The 24,549-nt window shown below is 37.3% G+C and overlaps 1 protein-coding gene across 18 annotated transcripts in view; it reads left to right on the forward strand.

Annotated features, from left to right (window-relative positions):
* The window catches only part of LOC308638858 (uncharacterized protein), a 547,213-nt gene that overhangs the window by 515,326 nt on the left and 7,338 nt on the right, over positions 1–24,549 (forward strand). For 2 of the 18 annotated variants that reach the window (XR_014019937.1, XR_014019938.1), the window contains exons 2-6: positions 10,722–10,771; positions 14,613–14,672; positions 15,002–15,113; positions 17,684–17,830; positions 18,192–18,398. Coding sequence is in view for 1 of the 18 variants with exons in the window: in XM_081276748.1 (XP_081132874.1) it covers positions 10,738–10,771; positions 14,613–14,672; positions 15,002–15,113; positions 17,684–17,830; positions 18,192–18,267 (429 nt within the window). In the remaining 17 variants the exon portion in view is untranslated. The other 16 variants (XR_014019939.1, XR_014019940.1, XR_014019936.1 and 13 more) reach the window with 15 other exon arrangements.

Genomic DNA, 24,549 nt, shown 5'->3' on the forward strand with positions numbered 1-24,549 from the left:
TGTGTTTTCTTACTTTTTCTTTTGATTAGTTTGGCTAAGAATTTAACAATTTTGTTTATCTTTTCAAAGAGCCAACTCTTGTTTCTTTTGTATTATTTTTATTTTTTATTCTTTGTATTATTTTTTATTCTCAATTTCATTAATTTCAGCTCTGATTTTAATTATATCCCATCTTCTACAGATTTTGGTATTAGCTTATTCTTTTTCTAAGGTCTTGAGATATAATGTTAGATTATTTATTTAATATCTTTCCATATTTTTTTAATGTAGGAACTCAGTGCTATAAACCTTCCTTTTAGAATTGCCTTCATACTGTCCCAGAGATCTTGATAAGTTGTATCTCTATTCTATTTGTTACTAAGAATTTTTAAAAATTTCTCCCCTGATTTTTTTCTGTGACCCATTCCTCATTCAAAAAAATATATTATTTAATCTCTAGGTGTTCAAATTGTTTCAGTTTTTATCATGCTATTGATTTCTAATTTACATTATGATCTGATGGGATACAAACATCATACTGAATGAAGAAAAAAATGAAAGCATTTTCTCTAAAATCAGAAACAAGACAAGGATGTCCACTCCCACCATTCTTATTCAACATTGTTCTTGAAACTCTAGCAAGAGAAATCAGTCAAGAGAAGGAAATTAAAGGGATAATAGAAAAAGAATATGTCAACTTATCAAGTGTCCTGATGATATTATCCCATATTTAGAAGACCCCCAAAAAACCTCCACCACAAAACTTCTAGAGCTGATAAACAAATTTAGCAAACTAGTAGGATATAAAATAAACATATATAAATTAATTTCTTTCCTATACTTCAATAATGAATCTTCTGAGAAAGAAATCAGGAAAACTATCCCATTCACAGTAACCACATATGCAAAAATACTTTGGAATAAATCTAACCAAGGAGGTAAAAGATCTCTACAACGAAAACTATAGAATAGTGAAGAAACAAACTTAAGAAGACCTTAGAAAATGGAAATACCTTCCATGTTCTTGGACGAGGAGAATTGTTATCATCAAAATGTTCATGTTACTAAAAGTATTATACAGATTCAATGCAATCCCAACCAAATTATCAATGAATTCCTATACAGAACTAGAAAAAAACATCTAAAATTCATTTAGAAGAATAATAGACCTAGAAGAGCCAAAGCAATTCTGAGCAAGAAGAATGATGCTGGAAGCATCATAATACCAGACCTCAGATTATACCACAGAGCTATAGTAACAAAAACAGCATGGTATTGGTATCAAAACAGTCATAAGACCAATGGAATAGAATAGAAGACACAAAGACAAATCCACATAGATATAGTCATTCAATACTCAACAAAGGTAGCAAAAACATGTTAGAGAAAAGATGGGCTTTTAAAAAATGGTGCTGGGAAAACCAGATATCCATATGTAGAATAATGAAACTAGATCCCTGTCCCTCACCCTTCATTAAAATCAACTCAAAATAGATCAAAATTCTAGGAATTAGACCACCAACTCTGCAACTGCTAGAAAAAAATGTAGATTCAACACTCCCAACATTGGCACTGGCATCAACTCCCTTAACAAGAGTCCTAAAGTGCAAGAAATAAAACCAAGAATCAATAAGTTGGTTAGCATCAAATTATAAAGCTTCTGTACAGCAAAGTAAACAATCAAAATCATAAAGAGAGAGCCTACAGAATGGGAGAAGATCTTTGCCACCTGCTCTTAAGACAAGAGATTAATATCCAAAATATATAAATGACTCAAAAAAAAAAAAACAACACCACAAAACAAATAGCTCAATTAATTAGTGGGCAAAATAACTAAATAGACATTTTTCAAAATAAGAAATACCAATAGTCATAAATCCTCTGTAGAAAACTCAAAAAAAAAGAAATACCAATAGTCAATGTATGAAAAAATGCATAACATCTCTAGAAATTAAGGAAATAAAAATCAAACTATACTTAAACTTCATCTCACTTCAGTTAGAAGGACAGTTATAAGGAATATAAATAATAATAAATGCTGGCAAGGATGTGGGGGGAAAGGTACACTCATACACTGTTGGTGGGACTGCAAATTAGTATAACCACTCTGGAAAACAGTATGGAGATTCCTCAAAAAACTATGAACAAGATCACCATATGACCCAGCTATCCCACTCCTTGGTATTTATTCAAAAGAACTAAAATCAGCATACTATAGTGATACAAGCACACTGATATATCTAGCAGTGTAATTCACATTGACCAAGTTATGGAACCAGCCCAGAACCCCCATCAATAGATGAATGGATAAAGAAAAAATATGGCATTTTTCAGTATGTGGATAGAACTAGAGAACATCATGCAATGTGAATAAGCCAGACTCAGAAAGTCAAGGATTAGATTTTTGTATGAGAAAGCTAGATCGAAATAAAGGGAAAAAAATTGGGGGAGAGAATCCCATGAAAATAGAAAAGCCATCAGTGGAATAGAGAAAGGGGATTGAGGGGTGGTGAAGTGAGGAGAAAAGGGAGGAATGGTGGAATGAAATTGACTAAAATATATATATATATATATATATATATATATATATATATATATATGGCTGGGGATGTGGCTCAAGCGGTAGCGCACTCAACTGGCATGCATGTGGCCCCGGTTCGATCCTCAGCACCACATACAAACAAAGATGTTGCGTCCGCTGAAAACTAAAAAATAAATATTAAAATTCTCTCTCTCTCTCTCTCTCTCAAAAAAAATTAAAATTAAAAATATATATATATATTGTGATATATATATATATATATATATATATATATATATATATCACAATGAATTTCATCTTTATGTACATAGAGAGAGCATGAATTTTTAAAAAACTGAAAATCAATGGAAAGAATACCAGTAGAGTAGAGGAAAGGGAACAAGGTGGAGGAAGGAAGGCAGGAAAAGGAGAAATACTGGGGACTGAATTGGAGAAAATTATATTCCGTGCTTGTATAATTATGTCAAAATAAGCTCCAGTATTATGTATAATTATAGTTCACTAATTGTAAAAAAAGAAAAAAAAAAAAAAAACACTTGGTCCCCAGCCTGTTGTACTATAGGGATGTGGAACTTTTAGGAGTTGGAACGGAATAGAAGGAGTTTAGGTCATTGGGGGTGTGCCCCTCAAGGGGATTTTGGGACCCTAGCTCTTTCCTCTCTCTCGTTTTTCTTCCCAGCCACTATGAGGCAAGCAGATTTCTTCTACTATAAACTTCTGCCTTGATATACTGGCTTTCCAAAGGTCCAAAGCAACAAGGCCAAGCAAACATGAACTGAAATCTCTGAAAATAAAAGTAAAAAATAAACCATTACTCCTTTTTGCATTGATTTTCTCAGGTATTTTGTCACAGTGATAGAAGGCTGACCACACACAGAGGGCTGCATTTAAGAACAAGATGTTCTTCTTTCTTCCTACAACACATTGATTATTGTGCCCAAGAAATAGAAGTGGTGTTTTTCAGGAAGGTGGAATGTAATGTATGCTAGATAATGCCTTCTGTTTTCATAGAACTCATAATCAATCTTGAAGAGATGAGAGGCCAATGCCACAGTGTTCTCTGAGCACCTAAAAAGAATGATCTATTCAATCCATCATCACAGTCAGGAAGCAGAATTTTATAGAGTAGCGGAGCAGGAGGAAAAAAGGTCATATAGACATCATTTGAGGGATACAACTACAGGACAGTTCTATAGGAATTTGCCATGGATCATCTGCCTACATAAACTGTCTCAGTTATGAAAACAAGGCTTTGAAGAATCTTGAATAATGTCCCATTAAAAAGTCAACACAGGATTGTAATAAATATAGCACTCTGATGCTGGATGTTGACAGTGGGAGAGGTTGTGCATATGTAGGGGTATGGGGTAGGTGAGAATTCTCTGTATCTTCCACTCAGTTTTCATGTGAATTTAAAACTGTTCTAATAAAAAAGTCTTTTCCCCCCCTATAGCTACCATACTAAATTTGTAGAGACAGAAAGCAGATTGGTTGTTGCTAGGATTTTATCTGTGGGGTCTTAAAGTGTTTTGGAACTAGATAGAGGTGGTAGCTGCACAATATTGTGAATGCACCAAATGCCACTGAATCATTCACATTAGATGGTTAATATTTTGTGATGTAACATCCACCTAATTTTTTAAAAACCCACCATATAATAGATAAACTTTTTCAAAAATACATAGTAAGGTTTATAATTTTCCAATGTTCTTTACTCAGTAAAGGACTTTTGTGATCAATTTGTTTTGAAGCAGTGTCCACTATCTTCTTGGCTATGGTGGTTAATTTTATGCATCAACTTGACTGGGCCTTGAGGTGCCCAGATTAAACATTGTTTCTAAGTATATCTCTCAGGGCAGTTAAGGATGATTTTAGCATTTGAATGAGTGAACTCTGCAAAATAGATGGACTTCTCCTGTGTGGGTGGTCATCATCCATCCCCTGAGGGTGTGAATAGAGTGAAAGATTGAAGATGGAGGAATCCATCCCTTTCTTGTCTCTTTAGTGCATTTCATATCACCTCCTGCCTGGACCGAGATTGTTTGTTTTTGAGGTCCTAGGGATTGAACTGAGGGGCACTCTATCACTGAGCTATGTCCCCAGTTCTTTTTTTAATTTTATTTTGAGATAAGGTCTTGCTAAATTACCCAGGCTGGCCTCTAACTTGTGATCATCCTGCCTCAGCCTCCTGTGTCACTGGACTTACAGGTATATGCCACTGGGCCTGGCTCTGAAATGGGATTCCCACCACTGGCTCCCCTGGATATCAGGTCTTCAGACTCAGACTATAATTCAAAGTATTAGTTTTCTTGGGCCTCCAATTTGCAGATAGCAGATAATAGGATTACTTAGTCTCCATATTTGTGTGAGCCAATTCCTCATGATAAATCTCTCTCCATTTTGGTTCTATTTCTAAAGAACCCTAGTAAGCGGTCTTATAATAAAACTCTTTATTTTTGCTTTAACAAGGATCTTCATCCTCTGCCTTCCACATCATACCTGATAACATCACACAGAACACATTTTGGGAAATGCTATTCTAGACCTTTCCTAGGGGGAAAAAAACTACTCCATTCTTATTTTAGCTGCTCAAGAAAAATAATTTTTTTGCACAGCCTTCTCTGGATATTTGCTGAAAACAAGTTATTATTTAAGAAGAAATATAGAAATATGATTTCTGATGAGGTTCTTTGATAATGTTCAAGACAGAAATAGGTGGCTTTAGTAAAACCAATTCTAAATGAATGATGAGATGTTAGAGTAATAAAGACATAATATAGCTTTTGAATACCACTGGATCTGTAGGCAGGATTGCCACACTAGGAAAACTTATTACCCCAGCTATGTATAGATCAGCTAGCCATACAGTTTGAGACTTTATTCATTTGCACAAATTGCATTTTCTATATACTTCAGAAAGTATGACACAGTATGTGGGCACATATAAAATAGCTGACACTTTAATAGCAAATATAAAGATGTCTAATACAAAGGCAATTTAATAAAATGAAATGGCCTAAGGCTATTTCTTCATTGCAAGTAAATGTATCCTCATGAATCTTCACTCTAAAGCCATTTCTTAGATTCGAAAAGTGTTGATTTAATAATGATTAACACCAATAAGAATATCTGTGGAACTGACCATTTTATGATTGAAATCAGTGATTCTCAACCAGGGATGGGATAAAACAGGTGTGGAGTAGAGGAAAGAATATTCCCTTCTCCCAGAGAGATGTATTGGAATCTCCTGGAGGCACATTTATTTGAAAATGAATTATCTTCAGCTGGGTATGGTGGTACATGCCTGTAATCCCAGTGGATCTGGGGGATAAGGCAGAAGGATGGTGAGTTCAAAGGCAGCCTCAGCAAATTAGTGAGGCCCTGTATCTAAATAAAATATAACAAAGGGCTGGGGATGTGGCTCAGTGGTTAAGCAATTCAGGGTTCAATCCCCAGTATATATAAAAAAAGAATTATCAACCTTTTAATGGCAGGTTTGATTAAAGTAACAATAATTAATTTACTTTAAAGATGCAATCACAGGGCTGGGGTTGTGGCTTAGAGTGCTTGCCTAGCATGTGTGAGACACTGGGTTTGATTCTCAGCACCACATATAAATAATGTAAATAAATAAATAAAATAAAGGTCCATTAACATCTATAAAAGAAACAAAATCTTTTTTAAAAATATTTTTTTTAGTTGGACACAATACCTTTATTTTTATGTGGTGCTGAGGATCGAACCCAGTGCCTTCCACATGCAAGGCGAGCACTCGATCACTGATCTATAACCCTAGCCCCAAGAAACAAAATCTTATTTAAACAAGATGCAATCACAACTGAGAGGGCATGGGATTTTAGATTCCTCAAATAGAGACATGCATCAGCAATTGTGTAAAGCAGAAAGGGGTATGTTATCTAGAGCTAGATTAACCCAACAGTCTGTCTTTTTCTTCACCACCCAAACCAATGCCACATATCCAGTTTCCTGAATGCTTGTGCCTCAAATGTCCCCACAGTCTGGACTTCCCTATCCTAAGTAAGGAGGTTGTAAGAGTTCCAGGAAGTAGCAACCTTTGAGCCCATGCTCTGACTCAGCCTTACCTTGGAGGAGCATCTGGGTCTGTACTCCCAGAATTCCTGGCTTTGGCATCTGGGACCACCTGTCTTGCTCATCTAAATTTTCTTAAAGTTACAGCACCAAGATCAAATAGACTACTATTAACCAGAAGAAATGGATCACAAGATCATCACTAGCATGTCTGCCTGCCTCACAGTGCCAATGTGTGTGTTCTTGTACATACATGTACATTCATTCACACGGGCCCTACTGGCCATGTGTTTACCAGATGAAATGCCTCCTGGCCACTGCTGATTAGACCAGGGCAGCATATTGATCCACTTAAATTACTTTCTCTCTCTCTCTCTCTCTCTCTCTCTCTCTCTCTCTGTCTCCTCCCCCCCCCCCCCTTTCTTTTCCTTTTCTGAGACAAGATCTCACTATGTTATCTGGGTTGGCCTCAAACTTGAGATCCTCCTGCTTCAACTTCCTGAGTACCACTGTACCTGGCTAGGACCACTTTCTTTCTTTGAGAAGTTAAGACTAGAAACTCCGACATACTGGTTAGTGTGTGGGGAACTTAGATTGCAAACCAGGGAAAGGTTGGGTGGGAATATCCTGTTTGCTCTCAAAACCATAAAAGCCTGAAGAAGTAGAGAAGAGAGAGGGAGAGAGAGGGAGAGGGAGAGGGAGGGAGGGAGGGAGGGAGGGAGAGAGAGAGAGAGAGAGAGAGAGAGAGAGAGAGAGAGAGAGAGAGAGAGAGAGAGAATCAGGTTCAAGAGAGAATGTGGCCCTAGAGAGATAGAGAAGCCCTTTATTGCTTTTTCATTTCTTAAAATTTTTATTTTACACAGTGCTGGGGATGGAGCCCAACCCTCATTCATGCTAGGTAAGTTGTCTACCATTGAGCTACATCCCCAGGCCCCTACTATACCTCTGATGGCTTTTCAGGTCCTGGTTCAGGGCCCTCATAGTCTGCCTTTATTTCCTGGTTTTTGAGATACCTATACATTGTTTTCAACATTCTCCAAACATTTTTAGCTTCAACCTAAAAAAGCTCATGTACTTTTCTGTTAATTGCAATCAAAATATCTATCACTTAACTATGTTTGCATTTATCAGAGAATTTCCTCTATGACAGCAATTTATGAATTCTAAGACCCTGTGGATTGACTGGGTAGTTTTCTGTTCTATGTGATGCCAACTTCATTTAGCTCATGGCTGGGCTGGAATTACAGATTGTTGTGTTAATTTTCTAATCCCAAAGTAACAAATTAACACTAGTAGTTTACAACAATACAAATTTTCATTTTTCTTTTTTAATTTTTTCTAATTAGTTATACATGACATTTTGACACACTGTATAAGACTTTTTGTTCCTCTGGCAGTACCTGGTGCAGAGTCACACAGGTAGTGTAATCATACATGTATATAGGGTAATAATGTCTGTCTCATTCTACCATCCTTCCCATCCCCACAGCCCCTCCCCTTCCCTCACTCCCCTCTGCCCAATCCAAAGTTTCTTTATTCTTCCCTACTCCCCCCCACCCCCATTATGGATCAGAATCCACTTACAAATTTTCTTTTTTGACTGGGGTTTGAACTCAGGGCGCTTTGCCACTGAACTACATCTCCAGTCCTTTCTGGGTTTTTTGTTTGTTTCTTTGTTTTTTCAGCCAAGTTGCTGAGACTGGCCTCAAACTTGCAATTCTCCTGCCTCAGCCTCCTGAGTCACTGGAATTACGGGTATGTGCCACCACACTCAGCTAAGATACCACAAATTTGTCATTATAGTTCTTGAGGGAAGAAGTCTGATATAGATGTCATTGGTATGAAAGGTTGACAGAGTAGACTTCCATTCTGAAAGAATGTTTTTGTGCATTCATTAGTTTCTAGAAACTGCCTGCATCCTTGGCTCATGGCCCTTCTCCCTCTTCAAACCCAGTAATGGCCTGTCCAGTCTTTTATATGAAGGCATCTCTCAGGTTAAGGATGTGGCTCAGTGGTAGAGCACTTCCCTAGCATGCAAAAAGCCCTGGGTTCCATCCCCAGCATTGGAAAAAAAAATCAATGAAGGCATCTTTTTGGTTTTGACACTGAGTCTCTTGCTTCTCTCTTTCTCTCCACAATGACCCTGTGATTACACTGAGGCCACCTGGCTAATACAGGATCGTTACTCCATCTTAAGATCAATTGATTAGCAACCTTAATTCCATCAATAACCTTAATTCTGCTATATTGGGATCTTCTACATAATTTGTTAGGCCTAATGCAAAATAAGAATGTGAGACCCTGTGCAAAAATTTAGGGTTGACAGCTGGAAGGAGGAGATACCATGAAAGGTAGTAAAATATAAAAATTTTCCTTTATAATATGATCCCTTTTATGAGTTGCCATAGTGTTTTTTATTTGTTATTCAATGTCATTCTAGGTTAAGATATAATATATTGGTATGAATTTTACCATTTATCTTTACATAGTGCAATATCAGTTTTTAATGCACATATAGGACATTGAATCATATAGAAAATCACCAGTAATACTCAATATATATTATGCAGCTTATTACCAGTATATGTATTTTTGTGCAGTGAAAATGCTGCCGAAAATAAACATGTAATTAACATGTAATATTATGTGTAACATAACATATTCACAGGTTCCAGGATTATGGCATGGAAATCTTCAGTGGACCATCATTCTGTTTAACCTAGCCAGAACACCTTAGTCCTCTTCCATGTGGCTGTTCTACGTGGCTAGTTTCAAGTTCCAGACAGCATAGTGATCTCAGGACAGTCAGGCCTATTACATGGTGGTTGGTTGGCTTCTTAGAGTGAGCTTTCCAAGCAGAAAAACCTCAATATGCAAATGTTTATCAAACCTCTGCAAGTTATATGAGTTGCTGTGGAAAGGGACTACAAAAAGCAATAATACAAGGAAATATTCCTTGCATTTCAAGGAGGTACTGGGCCATTATTGGAACAATCACAGTAGATTTTTTTTCCCAATAAGCTTTATACACCACCCTCAAATTCCAAATTATAAAAGAGAGGAGCATTATAAATGGTACCAAATACCTGCTGATTCAAATCATTTCTGTTGATGACATGATCTTACATACATAGATAACCATAAAGACTATGCCAATAATCTACTAGAACAGATAAACAAATTAAGTAAAGTTGCAGGATATGAATACAACATGCAAAAATCAGTACTGTTTTTATACACGAATAATGAACTATTCAAAGAGGAAATTTAGAAAAATCCAGTTTACATAGCAACCATAAATAAATTTTAAAAAAATATTTAGGTAAAAATTTATCCAAGGAGGTGAAAGACCTATAAACTTAAACCTGTAAAATACTAATGAAAGAAATTGAAGAAAACACAAATAAATGGAGAGACATTCTGTATTTGTGGATAGAAAGAACAAATGTCATTAAAATTTCCATATTCTAAAATTATAATAAGATATACTTGCCAGGCATGGTGGCACATCTCTATAATTCCAGAGGCTCAGGAGGCTGAGGCAGGAAGATTGAGAGCTCAAAGCCAGCCTCAGCAAAAGCAAGGCACTAAACAATTCAGTGAGACCCTGTCTCTAAATACAAAATGGGGCTGGGAATGTGGTTCAGTGACTGAGTGCCCCTGAGTTTAATCCCCGGTACCTTCCCCACAAAAAAAGAGATATATGTCAAAATATACTCTACTGTCATGTATATAACAAAAAATAAATAAATAAACAAGGCCTGGGGTTGTAGCTCAGAGGTAGAGCACTTGCCTCACATGTATGAGGCACTGGGTTTGATCCTCAGCACCATATAAAAACAAATAAAGTGAAGGTTAATTTCTTTAAAAAAATGAAAATGGAAAACAAATGCCATGCTATCCAAAGTGATCTACAGGTTCAATGTAATACCTATCAAAATTCCATTGTCATTTTCTATACGGAAAAAAATCAAAATTGGTATGGAACCACAGAAGATCCCAAATAACCAAAACCATTGTTATGGTTTGGATCTGAAATGTCCCCCAAATGCTCCTTTGTTGAACTGAAGCAGTGTTCACAGAAGGGAAGCCTTGAGGAAGTACTGACCACTTGTGAAGGCACTGGCCTTATCTGTGGATTAATACATTGATGGATTCATAGCTTAATGGACTATTGGGAGGTGGCAGAAACTTCAGGAGGTAAGGCCTAGTTGATGGAAGTAGGTCATTGGGAGCATGTTTTTTTTTTTTTAATTATTTTATTGTTGGTTGTTCAAAACATTACATAGTTCTTAATATACCATATTTCACAGATTGATTCAAGTGGGTTATGAACTCCCATTTTTACCCTGTATACAGATTGCTGTGTCACATCAGTTACATTTCCATTGATTTACAAATTGCCTTTCTAGTGACTGATGTTTTTGAAGGGTGTATTTTGTCCCCGGCCCCTTTCTCTCTCCCTCCCTTTGCTTTCTTGTTGCCATGATGTGAGCACCTGTTCACCACTACGGTGTTCTGTCTTGCCAAAGGCTAAAAGCAACAGGTGCAAATTACCATGAAATGAAACCTCTGAAATCATGAGCCAAAAAAGATCTTTCCTCCTCTAAGTTGATTTCTCCCAGATATTTTGCTACAGCAATGAGAAGCCAACTAACACAACAATCTTCAACAAAAAGAGCAAAGTTGGAGGCATTCACACTCTGATTTCAGAACATACTACAGATGTACTGTAATCAAAACAGCAAGATCTCATTATTTTTAGTGCTAAATGATATGCCACAACATGGATGAATAAGGAAGACATTATGCTAAGTGAAAAAAAAAAACAGACACAGAAAGAAAAATACTGCATTATCTCACTTATATATGAAATCTAAAAAACAAAAAATTAAAATATGTGAAGAGCAGTGGTTATTAAGAGTAAATAGAGAGGAGGAAAGGAAATGGAAGGTCAGAGGATACAAAGAAGCATAAATGTATAATATAAGGACTATATGTAATAAAATTACACTGAATATGGAATCCATGTAATGAGTAGATTTTAGTTGCTCTTGGCACAAAAAGGGGTAACTATGTCACATGAAGGATATGTTAATTTGCTTTACTATAGTACACACAGCCTTCCATATCTGCAGTTTCCCCATTCAAAGATTCAACTAATTAGGGATTAAAAATTATCAGAAAAATCACATCTATACTGAACACATACAGACTTATAGTATAACAACTATTTACATTGTATTAGGTATTTTAAGTAATCTGGAGATGACAAAGTAAATTGGAGAATGAGCTTAAGTTACATGCAAATAACACTTTTATATTAGGGACTTGAGTATTCTCAAATTTTGTTATTCTCAGAGGTACTGGAACCAACCTCCTTAGGAAACTGAGGACCAATACCAACCTTTTTACTATCTATGTGCATCTTGCAACATCATATTCTATACCTTAAGTATATATATTAACACTTATTATAAAAACATTCCTATTGATCTTAGAAAAATTGAAGGAAGATCTGTTCAGTAGAAGCGTGGGAGCAAGAGGGAGGGAAGAATTAATGGAAAGGGAAAGAATTAAGGAATGAAGTGGATCAAATTATTCTCTTTGCATGTTATGAATATATCACAATTCATTACAGTTTTATATGTAACTATAATGTGCCAATTAAAAATAAATAACTAAATGGAAGGAAGACCAATAGAGTAGAGGAGTGGTTTGGGGAGGGAAGAGGGGAAGGAAAGAAAAAGTATTGGGAATTGAAATGGAGAAAACTATGTTACATGCATTTATGAATGTGTTAAAATATCACAATTATGTATAACTATAATGCACTAATAAATTTAAAAATTTCCATTAAATATATGTGATATTATTACTATGCAAACATTTAAAAGCTGAGCATGATACCAGCATAAAAACATATATATATATCAATAAATCAAACAGGGTGAAAAGCCCAAAAATAAATTCAAGCATTTACAGTTAACTAATTTTCTTTTTTTAATATTTATTTTTTGGTTTTAGGCAGATATAATATCTTTTTTAAATTTTTATGTGGTGCTGAGGATCGAACCCAGTGCCTCACATGCACTAGGCAAACACTCTGCCACTGAGCCACAACCCCAGCTCCAGTTAACTAATTACCAATAAAGGTGTCAAGAACACACCATGGGGAAAGAGCAGACTCTCCAATAAATGGTGTTGGAAAAACTGGATATTCATACACAGAAGAATGAAATCAGATCCTGATTTCACAGCATATACTAAAGTCAATTCAAAATGAATGAAAGACTTAAATATAAGACTTGAAGCTGTGAAACTACATAGAATAAAAGAAGAGCAACTCTCCATGGCATTAGTTTGGGCAATAAAGTTTTAGATATGTCCCCTAAAGCACAAGATACAAAAGCAAACTAGCAAATGGGATTGCATCACTATAAAAAGCTTCTGTAGAACAAAAGAAACAATCAACAGAATGAAGAGACAATTTACAGACTGAGAGAAAATATGTAAAAACCATACATCTGATAAGGGGTTAATATCCAAAATATATAAGAAACTCAAAATAATTGACTAATAATGGGCAAAAGAAACGACAGATATTTTTCAATAGAACACAAATGGCCAACAGGTTAATGAAGAAATGCTCAGCATCAATAACTGTTAGGGAATGTGTTATAATGGCTAGTATCAAAAAGATTAAAAATAAGTGTTGGTAATGATCCAGAGAAAAGAAAACTCTGTTACAGTATAAATTAGTACAGCCATTCTGGGAAATAGTATGGAGTTTCCTCAAAAAAACTAAAAATGGAACTACCATATATCCAACAACCTCACTTCCATTGATGAGTCTTGTCTGAACCAATTATCATCATAATGATGCTGAGTGGTGATTTTCTATTTCTCTCTTTCCTTCTAGTTCTTAGTGATATTTTTATCACAAGGAAGAGTCTTCAGTTCTCCTACATTTATTTATTTATATATTTATATTACCATGGACATGTGGATTTAAATTTTATTTAGTGGGTTATAATCCTTTACTATCATTGCTTACTTTAAACTCAAATTGTCTCAGATATTTGGGCAATGAAATAGAATCCCTTTCAGAGGTGGCTCCTATGTCCTCTTGAAATGCCTTTATCCTTCTTCAAACAATTCCTGGTTTTCTGGCATAATGAGATGTTCCAGGCTCATTTTGAATTTTCCCTGCCCCATTTCTGGAATGATCCATTTCTGTAAGGATATCGTTGCTTCTAGGCCCTCTCATTGGAAAGAGATAGAAAATAGACATGTGCCCATACCTATGCACATACCAATGCTCTGAAGAAAAAAGTGACTGAGGTAGGCCATATAATGGTATCCTTAATATGTCCATGTCATTAGCCCCAGAAACTGTGAATACATTAGGCCACATGACAAGGGGGAATTACAAATGGAATAATATTAATGTTGCTAATTATCTGGCTTTGAGGTGGACTCTTCAGGTAGGCCCAATGTAATCAAAAGGTCCTTAAAAGTGGAAGAGGGAGACAGTGTGAGAAGACTTAGTTAAATATAGCTGGCTTTTAAAATGGAGGAAGGGTGGCAAGGAATCAGATTGTTCTCCAGATTCTCCAGAAAGGAACAATCCTGCCAACATCTTAATTCTATCTCAGTGAAATGGGGTTGGACTTCTCACCTGACTAACTGTAAGATAACAAATATATGCTGTTTGAAGTCACTATTCGCAGTAATTTATTATAACAGCCATAGAAAATCAACACAGTGAGAATAAGTATGTCAAGTCAGGAAAAACAGGCCTGTTACCTTTGGAGCAAATAGAATCACAATTATTTTGTCTTGAAAGAGCCCCCCCCCCCCAACTAACCTGAGAGACAGTCAATATTGTTTAGAGTATAGAAATTGAGACCCATAATAGAAGTGGAATCAACAAAATCTCTGTCTCATGAAAAACCTAAGTACATATGGGGCTCTCTCTGAGAAGCCATTAGGGATCCATGACTTCTTCTGTCATAATGCCTCACTGCTCCCATTGCAGAGTCCAAGACAGTCACACCACATTCTTATTCCAGCCAGTGGAAGGGAGAGAAAATGATAGGTATGACTCTTTCCTTTAAAAGTTTTTACATGTTACTTCAATTCACATGCTATTGGCTAGAACTTAATCATATGGTCACATCAGTAATCCAGTGAGGCTGAGTAGCCCTGTGTCAGCCTAAAAATTCTATTAGTATTGAAGAAAAAGAAAACAAATATGGAAGCACAACCAGCCATCTCTTTCATATTGTATAAGTAATATTCCTCATTTACGTTGGTTCATTTATAATTGTACATAATTTTTGTCTGGCACAACTCTGTGGAAAGAGAATGCTAAAGTCAGGGATATTTCTATTTCATATATTGATTCCTTTTTTTTTCTTTTTGCAGTCAAAGGAATGGCACCCAGGGCCTTATGCATGCTGGCAAAGTGCTCTGCTATTGAGCTACACCCACAACCTCCTATAGATCGATTCTTAATCAAAGAGAAATGTCATGGTTTGTATCTGGAATGTCTCACAAAAGCTCATGTGTTGAAAGCACAGTCCCCAGTGCAGCAAGGTTCAGTGATGGAGCTTTTAGGCAATGATTGGATCATGAAGGCTCTGCCATCTTCAGTAGCTTAATCCATTAATGGCTGAATAGACTCCTGGGAAGTGGAACCTAGTTGCAGGAAGAAGATCACTGAGGCAAGCCCCAGAAGGGTCTATCTCCTGTCAGCTCCTCTCTCCTCTCTGCTCTCCTTTCTCTCTCTCTCCCCCTGCCTTTTGGCTGCCATGAGCTGAGCTGCTTCCCTTCACTGTACTCTTCCACCATGGTATTCTGCCTCACTCAGGCCCAGAGCAATGGAGTCAACTAACTAGGGGCTGAAACCTTGGAAACCGTGAGCCAAAGTAAAAATTTCCTCCTTTAAGTTGCTTATGTCAGGTATTTTGGTCACAGTGATGTAAACTGATGTAAAGTTGACTGCTGATTTCCATGGCTCAGTTTAGTGGTCCTCTTGGTGGCTTGATGTCACTTATGATTAGGGTCCTTGAATCTGGGTTTTGTTCTCTATTTCAAGTTTCTCCTAAGTCTCAGCTCCAACTTTCTAGCTTCACATCCACCTTCTCCTGTGTATCCTGAACTCTTGATGTTTCTTCCTCTATTCCTTCACTAACAAGTGCCTGCCCCAAACAAACCTAAAACAAGACCATCTCCTTAGTCTTTCTTTGCATTGCCTCTACATTCCATTTCTATTCATTACCATCACAAATTATCACAAACCTAGTAACTTAAAACATTAATTTATTATTGTGCATTTCTGTAGGATAGAATTCTGACCTGGGTCTCACTCAGTCAAAATCCAGGTATGTACAGAGCTGCATTCCTTTTGGAGGTTATGGGGGACAATCTGTTTCTTCACCTTTTCTAGCTTGAAGATGTTTCCCTCATTCCTTGGCTGATGGCCTCCTTTTTCCATCTCTAAAGCCAGCAACAGCTGGGCATGGTGGTACACACCTATAATCCTAGCTACTTAGGAGGCTGAGGCAGGAGGATCTTTTTTTCTTTGTGGTACTGGGGATTGAACTCAGGGCCTTATGCATGATTGGTGATCACTGTACTACTGAGCTATACCTCCAGTGCTTTTCTATCTCATTTTTAGACAGGGATTTGCTAAGTTGCCCAAGCTGGCCTCAAACTTGTAATCCTCCTGTTGAAATGTCAACATGTGTGAGTGCTTATATATTCACACAGCCTGGGTGACTTAGAGTGATCACCTATGATGTGTGAGGCACTGGGTTCATATGGAGCACTACAAAGGAAAAAAAAAAGCCAGCAACAACAGTTCAAGTTTTCCTCATATGGCTTCACTATGACCTCTTCCATAGTCATCTCTGACTCATCTCTTCTGTCTCCCTCTTCCATTTTTTTTTTTTTTTGTTACTGGGAATTATTGAACTCAGGGGCACTCAACCACTGAGCCACATCCCCAACCCTATTTTGTATTTTATTTAGGGAAAGGGTTTCACTCAGTTGCTTAGCGCCTTGCTTTTGCTAAGGCTGGCTTTCAACTCACAATCTTCCTGCCTCAGCCTCCTGAGCTGCTGGGATTACAGCACTCAGCTCCCTCTTCCACTTTTAAGGACAGTTGGAATCACATTAGGCCACCCATATAACCCAGGAGAATCTCCTTAGTTTAAAATCAGCTGCTTAGCAACCTTAATTCCACTTGCAACCTTAATCCTCCTTTGCCATGTAACAATGTGTTCAGGGGATTAGGACATGGCCATCTTGGGGGCAAATGGGCTTATTCTTCTAACCACAACTCCTATTTATATTCTTCTTCCATTGTGCCCAGAAACACAAGTGAAATTCTCCCTTCCCTCTCCTTCTGGCCTTTCTTTCAATTCCTGCTCCCACGTCAGGTCATTATTCAGTTTAAGGGTTAATACTTGAGAAACAAACTTTCTACCAATTATCATCTTATTTTGTACATAGTCACTTTTTCATTATACATTATTCTATAAATAAATGAGTCATTTTGCAAATAGCAAAACGAGAGAATAAGCTGGGCACAATGGCACACACCTGTAATCCCAGCAGCTTGGGAGGCTGAGGCAGGAGGATCGCAAGTTCAAAGCCAGCCTCAGCAATTTAGTAAGGCCCTAAGCAACTCAGTGAGACCCTGTCTCTAAATAAATACAAAAAAGGGCTGGGAATGTGGCTCAGTCGTTGAGTGCCCCTGAGTTCAAACCCTGGTACCCACCCACGCCCCACAAATGAGAAAGGAAGCAAGCTTTTTTTTCTCTTCTTGTTTTTGTTGTTTGTGTGTTTTTGCAGTGCTGGTTATTGAACCCAGGGGTGCTCTACCACTGATATCCATCCCCAACCCTTTTTCTTTTCTTTTCTTTTCTTTTCTTTTCTTTTCTTTTCTTTTCTTTTCTTTTCTTTTCTTTTCCTTTCCTTTCCTTTCCTTTCCTTTCCTTCCTTTCTTTCTTTCTTTCTTTCTTTCTTTCTTTCTTTCTTTCTTTCTTTCTTTCTTTCTTTCTTTCTTTCTTTCTTTCTTTCTTTCTTTCTTTCTTTCGATAGGTTCTTGCTATATTTTTCTGTTGTGCACACTGGTCTCAAACTTGTGATCCAGAGAGATGGCAAACTCAATCAACATTTTTTAAACTGCCTGTACTTGAGTGCAAGTTCTAACCAGTTGACTTTGGAAGTTGAAGCACTCCATACAAAGTGAGTAACAGCCCTTAAGAAATGGAACACAACCTCACTCAGAATGATTCACCAGGTCTGAGAAATGGAAGTATTAATGTCACTGTGATTTGGGGAGTTATGTCTGAGACCTCAAGGCTGTTTCTGAATAAAGGAATAAGTGAGGAAAATGGGGACAGAAGGAAAATGTCCTTGAAATGTTTTTATATTCAGATCATTTTCGTAGAATTAGCCAAACTGCAAAAGGATCATTAAGGCCTGAAGCAGTGGGATTTGGTAGCAAGAACCTGGAAAGGGGAGTAAAAAAGGCTGGATTCCCACCCAGTCTTTATCACTGACTTGTAGGACTAACCATGATGAGTTCAAGTGTTATCATCTTCAGGACAAGGAGGAAGACACTTGGCGCCAACCACCTGCATGCTTATCCGGGCCAGGAAAGCAATTCTTGCTCCTCCTAGAGTCGAGAGCAGATATGAGAGAGTGCCTCTCATTTGTCACTCTGTAATAGTTTACATCTGATGGGACTGTGTGGTGGAATGACTTGGCTTGGAAGACTGCCAAGGCACCATCCAGCTGTGCCCATCTGAAGGTCAGTGACACAGTCTTTCCTCAGCTGACAGCCACTGCTCTGCCCTTGAAGGGCCCCAACCTCTGCTGCACTCTGGAACCAAGTCCCCTCTGAGGCCTGGGTTGTGGTTTTACACTGTACTTCCCTCTTCCTTCCTGAAAGATGAATCAGACTGACATGATCCTTGCCACTTTGAGGGAAACTAAGCAAATGTGAGTAAGTGTGGGTGTGTCTCTTGTGAATGCTTCTTTTCCCATGAATCAAATAGTGGAATTTAAGATCAATTAATTTTATCAAAGACACTCCATGCTTTATTTTCTTGTTTAGAAACTAACAAACCAGTGCATTACCTATTTACATTTTACTCTGTTTTTTTGTTTATAGAGGAAGTTTTTTATTTGGTCTAATTAGTTATACATGACAGTAGAATGTATTTGGACACATCATACATAATGGAGTATAACTTCTCATTCATCTGGTTGTACATGAGTTATACAGGTCGTGTAATCATATATGCACATAGGGTAATAATGTCCAGTCCATTCTACTGTCATTCTTACCCCCATGCCCCCTTCCCTCCCTTCATTTCCCTTTGTCTAGTCCAAAATACATCTATTCTTCCCTAGCCCCCACCCCCTTACCATTTGACCCAGTTATCCCACTCCTTGGTTTATACCTAAAGGACTCTGTGTTTTAACAATGTGGCAGGGGGATTGTGAATAAGAAATTGACAAATGAGATTTGGGGATTTAAAAATATCTACAGTTTTGTATGTGTGCATGTGAATATATGTCTTTCTGATAAGGTCCATAATGTGTCAAATTTTTAAGAGAATCCATGAGTCAAAAAAGAAAATACCAACTAGAGTATAAGAATGTTCCATTACTAGAGCATCAACATCAACTATTGTTGTCCATTGATGGAGGCAAAGGAGCTACAGAAATAAGACCATTAATAATTTAAAGTATTTTATATTGAACATCATGTACTAAAAGTTCTCTTGACAACTCACTCCTTAACAGAATGTTCAGATTAACCAATGCTCTCTGTTTCATCTGTAAAATATATTCATGGATGCCCTAAACCTTGAGTCCCACATTCTCTCACATTTTTGTTACCCCTACCCCCTAGTGAGTTGATCCATGCCAAAATTCATTGAGGGCTACTGCCCATTCTATTCATGCCAGGACATTCTATTTTTGTGATTTGATGAAAAGTCTTTTAAAATAATCAGGAAAAGGAAGCTGCAAAGTTGCATTCTTTGCAGATTCTTTTTTTTTTTTGAGAATTTTAATATTTATTTTTTAGTTATCGGCGGACACAACATCTTCGTTGTTTTTTTTTTTTTTTTTTTTTTTTTTATGTGGTGCTGAGGATTTAACCTGGGCTGCACCATGCCAGGCGAGCGTGCTACCGCTTGAACCACATCCCCAGCCCCTTTGCAGATTCTTAATTAAGGCAAGTTGATTTTTTTTATATACAAAAAAAGAATCTGTTGAGTTAAATGTGGGCCAGACAACTGTAGAAGCTTTAATGAAACTAGACAAGGAGTTCTGCACTCTGATTGCATGACAGGTATCTTTTGGTTTCTGCTTCACTTTAAAGAAACACATGGAATTATATACAATGTATCAAGAATATAACTTGTGTAAGCAGAGAAATACTCACAGAAAAGCCTTGGCCTTTCATCAAAGGATTGAAGGATTAATGCACATTTACACATTTTGAGTTAGCATGAAAAGATTAAGAGATATATGAATCATTTTTATGATTACCACATTTAGCCAGCCTTTTCTTTGAGCCAAACAACCTTCTATCCTCATTGAATTAATTCAGAACAATTCTATTGTACTGGGAGTTTCAGATAAGAAGAAACAATGGGTTCCAGGACCCATGATTTTCAGGGAAAGATGATAATATTAGTGTACTTTCACTGTTATAGAAAAAGAAAGCGAATGGATATTTTCAACTCTACAGATGATTCTATACTCAGTTTCCATATGCTCTTGATATAAAATTTAGGCTTTTATGTCAGTTTGAGTCCTTCAAGAAGCAGATGCTAAGGTAGGCTTAGTTGTGCAAAAGGTTTATTGAGGGGAATTTGTGTAAAGGAGAAAGAATGAGGAAAGAGGCTTAGGCCAAACACAGGTTTTAAAGCTGTGAAGGAAGAAAGGAAGGTACAAGGGAAGAAAGAAAGAGTACAAGGAACCTTGGACTATAGTGTAGCTCTGAGAAAGTCTTAGCAGATGGGAGACACTAGAATAAAGACTGCCCCTAAGGGAAGTCCTGTGTTAGGCCAAAATGGCCACAGTTGCTTCTACTGTGCTCAGTCATTGCAGAGCAGTAATTTGCAAATGGTCCACAGAGGGGTGGCAGCTGCAGCCTATTGGCTAATAATGCTCAGTCATGTAACCATGACATTTTTTTCCATTATAAATTGTGGTCATTGGAAATAAACACCATTGTCTAGGTGGCCTCAGATCTGTAGAGTGTACAGAAGATAAAGAATCTGATTATGTCCAGCCTTTGAGAACTCATCTTTCTTTATCTGCATCCAAAACCATGCAGCAAAAATGATTTCTCTTGGATTTTATTATAAAATTGATGAAAGGCTTTACCCAGGAATATGAATAAATTGCTTCTTTGGTAGACTGTCTTCAGATTTAGCAAGTGTTTAGTGAGCACTTGGTATAGCTGTTCCTGGTGCTGTTACAGAGTTATACAGTGTTGGCCCATAGCAGAGGAGACAGATCATAAGCTAACAAATCAATGAATGTGACAGCAGTGTCTATGAAGCAAATCAGATAGTATAACATGCTACAAAGGGACTATATAGGAGTGGTGGGACAGAAGGGCTATTTGAAGTGAAACCATACAGGAAGAGGAGGATGAGGGTTAGGGCAGAGGAAATAGCAAAAGTAGATTAAATGGGAGGCAGTTTTTTGGGTCTATGGAGAGAAAGGAAGAAGGGCCATTTGTAGAAACAGGAGCCATCTGAGGTGGGATTCATGGGAAAGTCTTCATTCTATTTCCAGTGTGATGAGAGAACTTGTTGGATTTTATGTAGGGGAATAACACAACTGGATTTTAATTTTAACCTTGATGGTTCCAACATTTCTATATGGCAGGATGTTGAAAGTGGTAAGATGCTGAGAAGGAATTTTTGGTGGGGGATGGCAGAGGTGTGGTGAACAAGGGGATATGGGAGGTAGAGGAAAGCTATAGAGCACTTTGCATAAAATTGAGCAAAATATCCATTGTGCCTACCAAAGAATAGAGGTTGTGGAAGGACTGATAATAATTATGATATGATTAATGTCTTCAACTCAACTCACTCTCAGCCTTACCATATTTTAAAGACCACTATGACTACTGTGTAGACAATGGACATAAATGAGAAAGAGTCAAAGCCCAGCAGCTACTTATGAGTTTCACTGTACTGACACAGGTAAGAGATGGTAGTGGCTTCCATTAAAGAGGTAGCCATGGGAAAGGGAGTGGAATTGATAGCTGAAGATACTTGGTTTTTGGTGAGAATACAATTGGCAAAGTCACTAGTTCTGTGACCTCCTGGGCATCACAGAATACTTCCCTAAGCTGTGCTTCAGTCCCTTTTCTTTATGGTGTGTTTCTGAATTCTGACTTGTAGTAGACATTATCAATGATCTACTATGACCAACCCAATTCCATTTTTTCATTTCTATGTACTCATCTTTTAACTGTAAAGTGATTTTACCACCAATGGTATGCCCTTGGGACTCTGTCATAGTACTTCCCTTCAGCTATTGAAAAGCTTTGCTCAAATAGGTAAACAGCTGGATGTGCCTAGGACTTTCTATCCCTTGCATCCTCATCCCTTGCCCTGTTTGACCAACCCTTAGTCAATGACCAACATCGACTAAGCCTGGCTCCCTGGACCTGAGCTGGGACAATTATGAGGTGCTACTTACCCTACAGAGCTCCCCTGCAGGACTGGGTTGAGTCTACCCTCTATGGGACTCTGCCTCAGAATTTACCTCACTTGACTTCTTTCCCTTCACCATCCTACTTCTTCCACATCCTGATTGGCTTCTTCTGAGAGCATTTCCTGAAAAATTCACTCATGCAAAAAGCCTTATGTCAAGGTCTTCTTCTGAAGACCTCAACCTAAGACAGCACTCCTGTCCTGGGCTTCTTTTAGGACTAGGGCTTCTCTGATTTACCTGTGCAATTCTAAAACTTAATCTAGAATTCTGCAATTCTGCAAGTCTCATAAGGATGGCAGATCCCACAAATTCCAGCACCCCTCCCCCTAAAAAAAACTCTAAAATCTAGAATTTGGGTTGAGAGTGAAGCTCAGAGTACTTGCCTAGCATGCACAAGGTCCTGGAATCCATACCCAATACTGCACACACCACACACACACACACACACACACACACACACACACACACACGCATTTTGAAAATTAACTTTGAATCCTTTACTCCCTTTATGAATTACACAATTGAAAAACTCTATAGGTTATAAGACTTTGCCATTTTTTTGCCAGTTCATGTTTGAGTTATCTAATTTTTTGCCAATTTTTCTCAAAAATGAAGATAATAATATCTATCCCAACAACTCGGGGAGCTGAGGCAGGAGGATTGCAAATTTGAGGCCAGTCTCAGCGATTTAGGAAGACTTTAAGCAACTTAAGCAAGACAGTTTCTCAAAATAAAAAGTAACAAGGACTGGGAATGTGGCTTAATGGTAAAACACCCCTGGGTTCAACCCCCAGTACTAAATAATAACAATAACAATAATAAATAATATCTAACTTAGAGAACCAAAATTGGGTATATAAAGCTCTTATTATAGTGCTTAGAACAAGTAGGTACTTAATAGTTGATGGTTATTTTTAGCCCTATAATAGCTGATTAGTATCTCTTGGGCCACTGGGCCATGGACCTGAGCCAGTCCTTAGTATTTTCCCCCTACTTTGTAGCAAAATGAGTAGACTGAAGACAATGCAGTATTCTTTCACTACAGCTGAAATTGTTCTGCTTTTACTGTCAAAAAGCCTCCTATTTTCTTAAATTGTTGTGCTAATATATGGAAGTTGTATTTCTAATGTTTATTATTTAAAAAAAACTAATAAGTGGCAATCTGATATCAATTCCCAAATTTTCATTTGAGATCCCAAAACCAAAGAATCTACTTTCTGAGAATTCTACCAAATAGAGAGAGCTGCTATGAAGTGAATACTGCTCTTTTAGAGTCTTTGTTTCCAACATTTTTCTGCCATGACCTTTGTCATATTAGGGCCACATTTGTGACCGACCCTCATGGGCATCACTCTCAGGGTAGCCTTTCCTCCCCTACTCAAGAAAGTTTGTTGTGCAATTGGTTGAGAGTATCATTATTACAGGCATAACCTTGATTCTATGCTAGTTCCTTTTTCATAAGTTAAAAATCTAGTCAGGATTTTAGCTAGTACTACTAATAAATTACTTATAACATATCCTATAACCAATTTTTATTTTATAACAGAATGGCCCAAAAAGGTGGTATAGAATCATATAAGACTTGGATAACATTCTAGAAGACAACCTACTCATTTTACCCCATGCACAATTAACTCAGGGAGAAAAGGAAGAAAGTATAGTCCAAATACAGTTTCTTTTTCTGCATAAAGAAAGGCATCTTTTTATGAAAATAACAAGTATAAATAGTTAAGTATTAAGTTGAACCATATGAAATCTCCCACAGCATTTTCATATGGTTCAACCTAACACTAATTATGAACACTGGCTGGATTTTATACATTTTATAGATATAATATAGATTTAAAGAGGCCCCGCCTCACTCTTAACCCCAGCCAGACACCTTCTTAAGTAAACTGCACTTAATTTCAAACTCACTGATCTTGGAACATCCACTCCAGTACTAAATAAATGGAGCCTAATCATTTTTTGTAGATCCAAAAGCTTCCAGGAAATTCAACTGAACCCAAGTCTTTCTTTACCCTTTAGGGGCAACTTCACTACCAATGCCTTACTCCTGCTTTGGGAATGAAACTTCAGGGCAAGTTTTGGTATTCCCCACTGCTCACTTCATTACAAACCTCTTGAGACAAGCATAGAACAGATAATCTAAGCATGAATCAGATTCAACCATGTTCTGACTTTATGACCATAGACCCTTTTCTATC

Source organism: Spermophilus citellus (genome assembly GCF_964194105.1).
Source record: "Spermophilus citellus genome assembly, chromosome: X".
Classification (NCBI taxonomy): domain Eukaryota; kingdom Metazoa; phylum Chordata; class Mammalia; order Rodentia; family Sciuridae; genus Spermophilus; species Spermophilus citellus.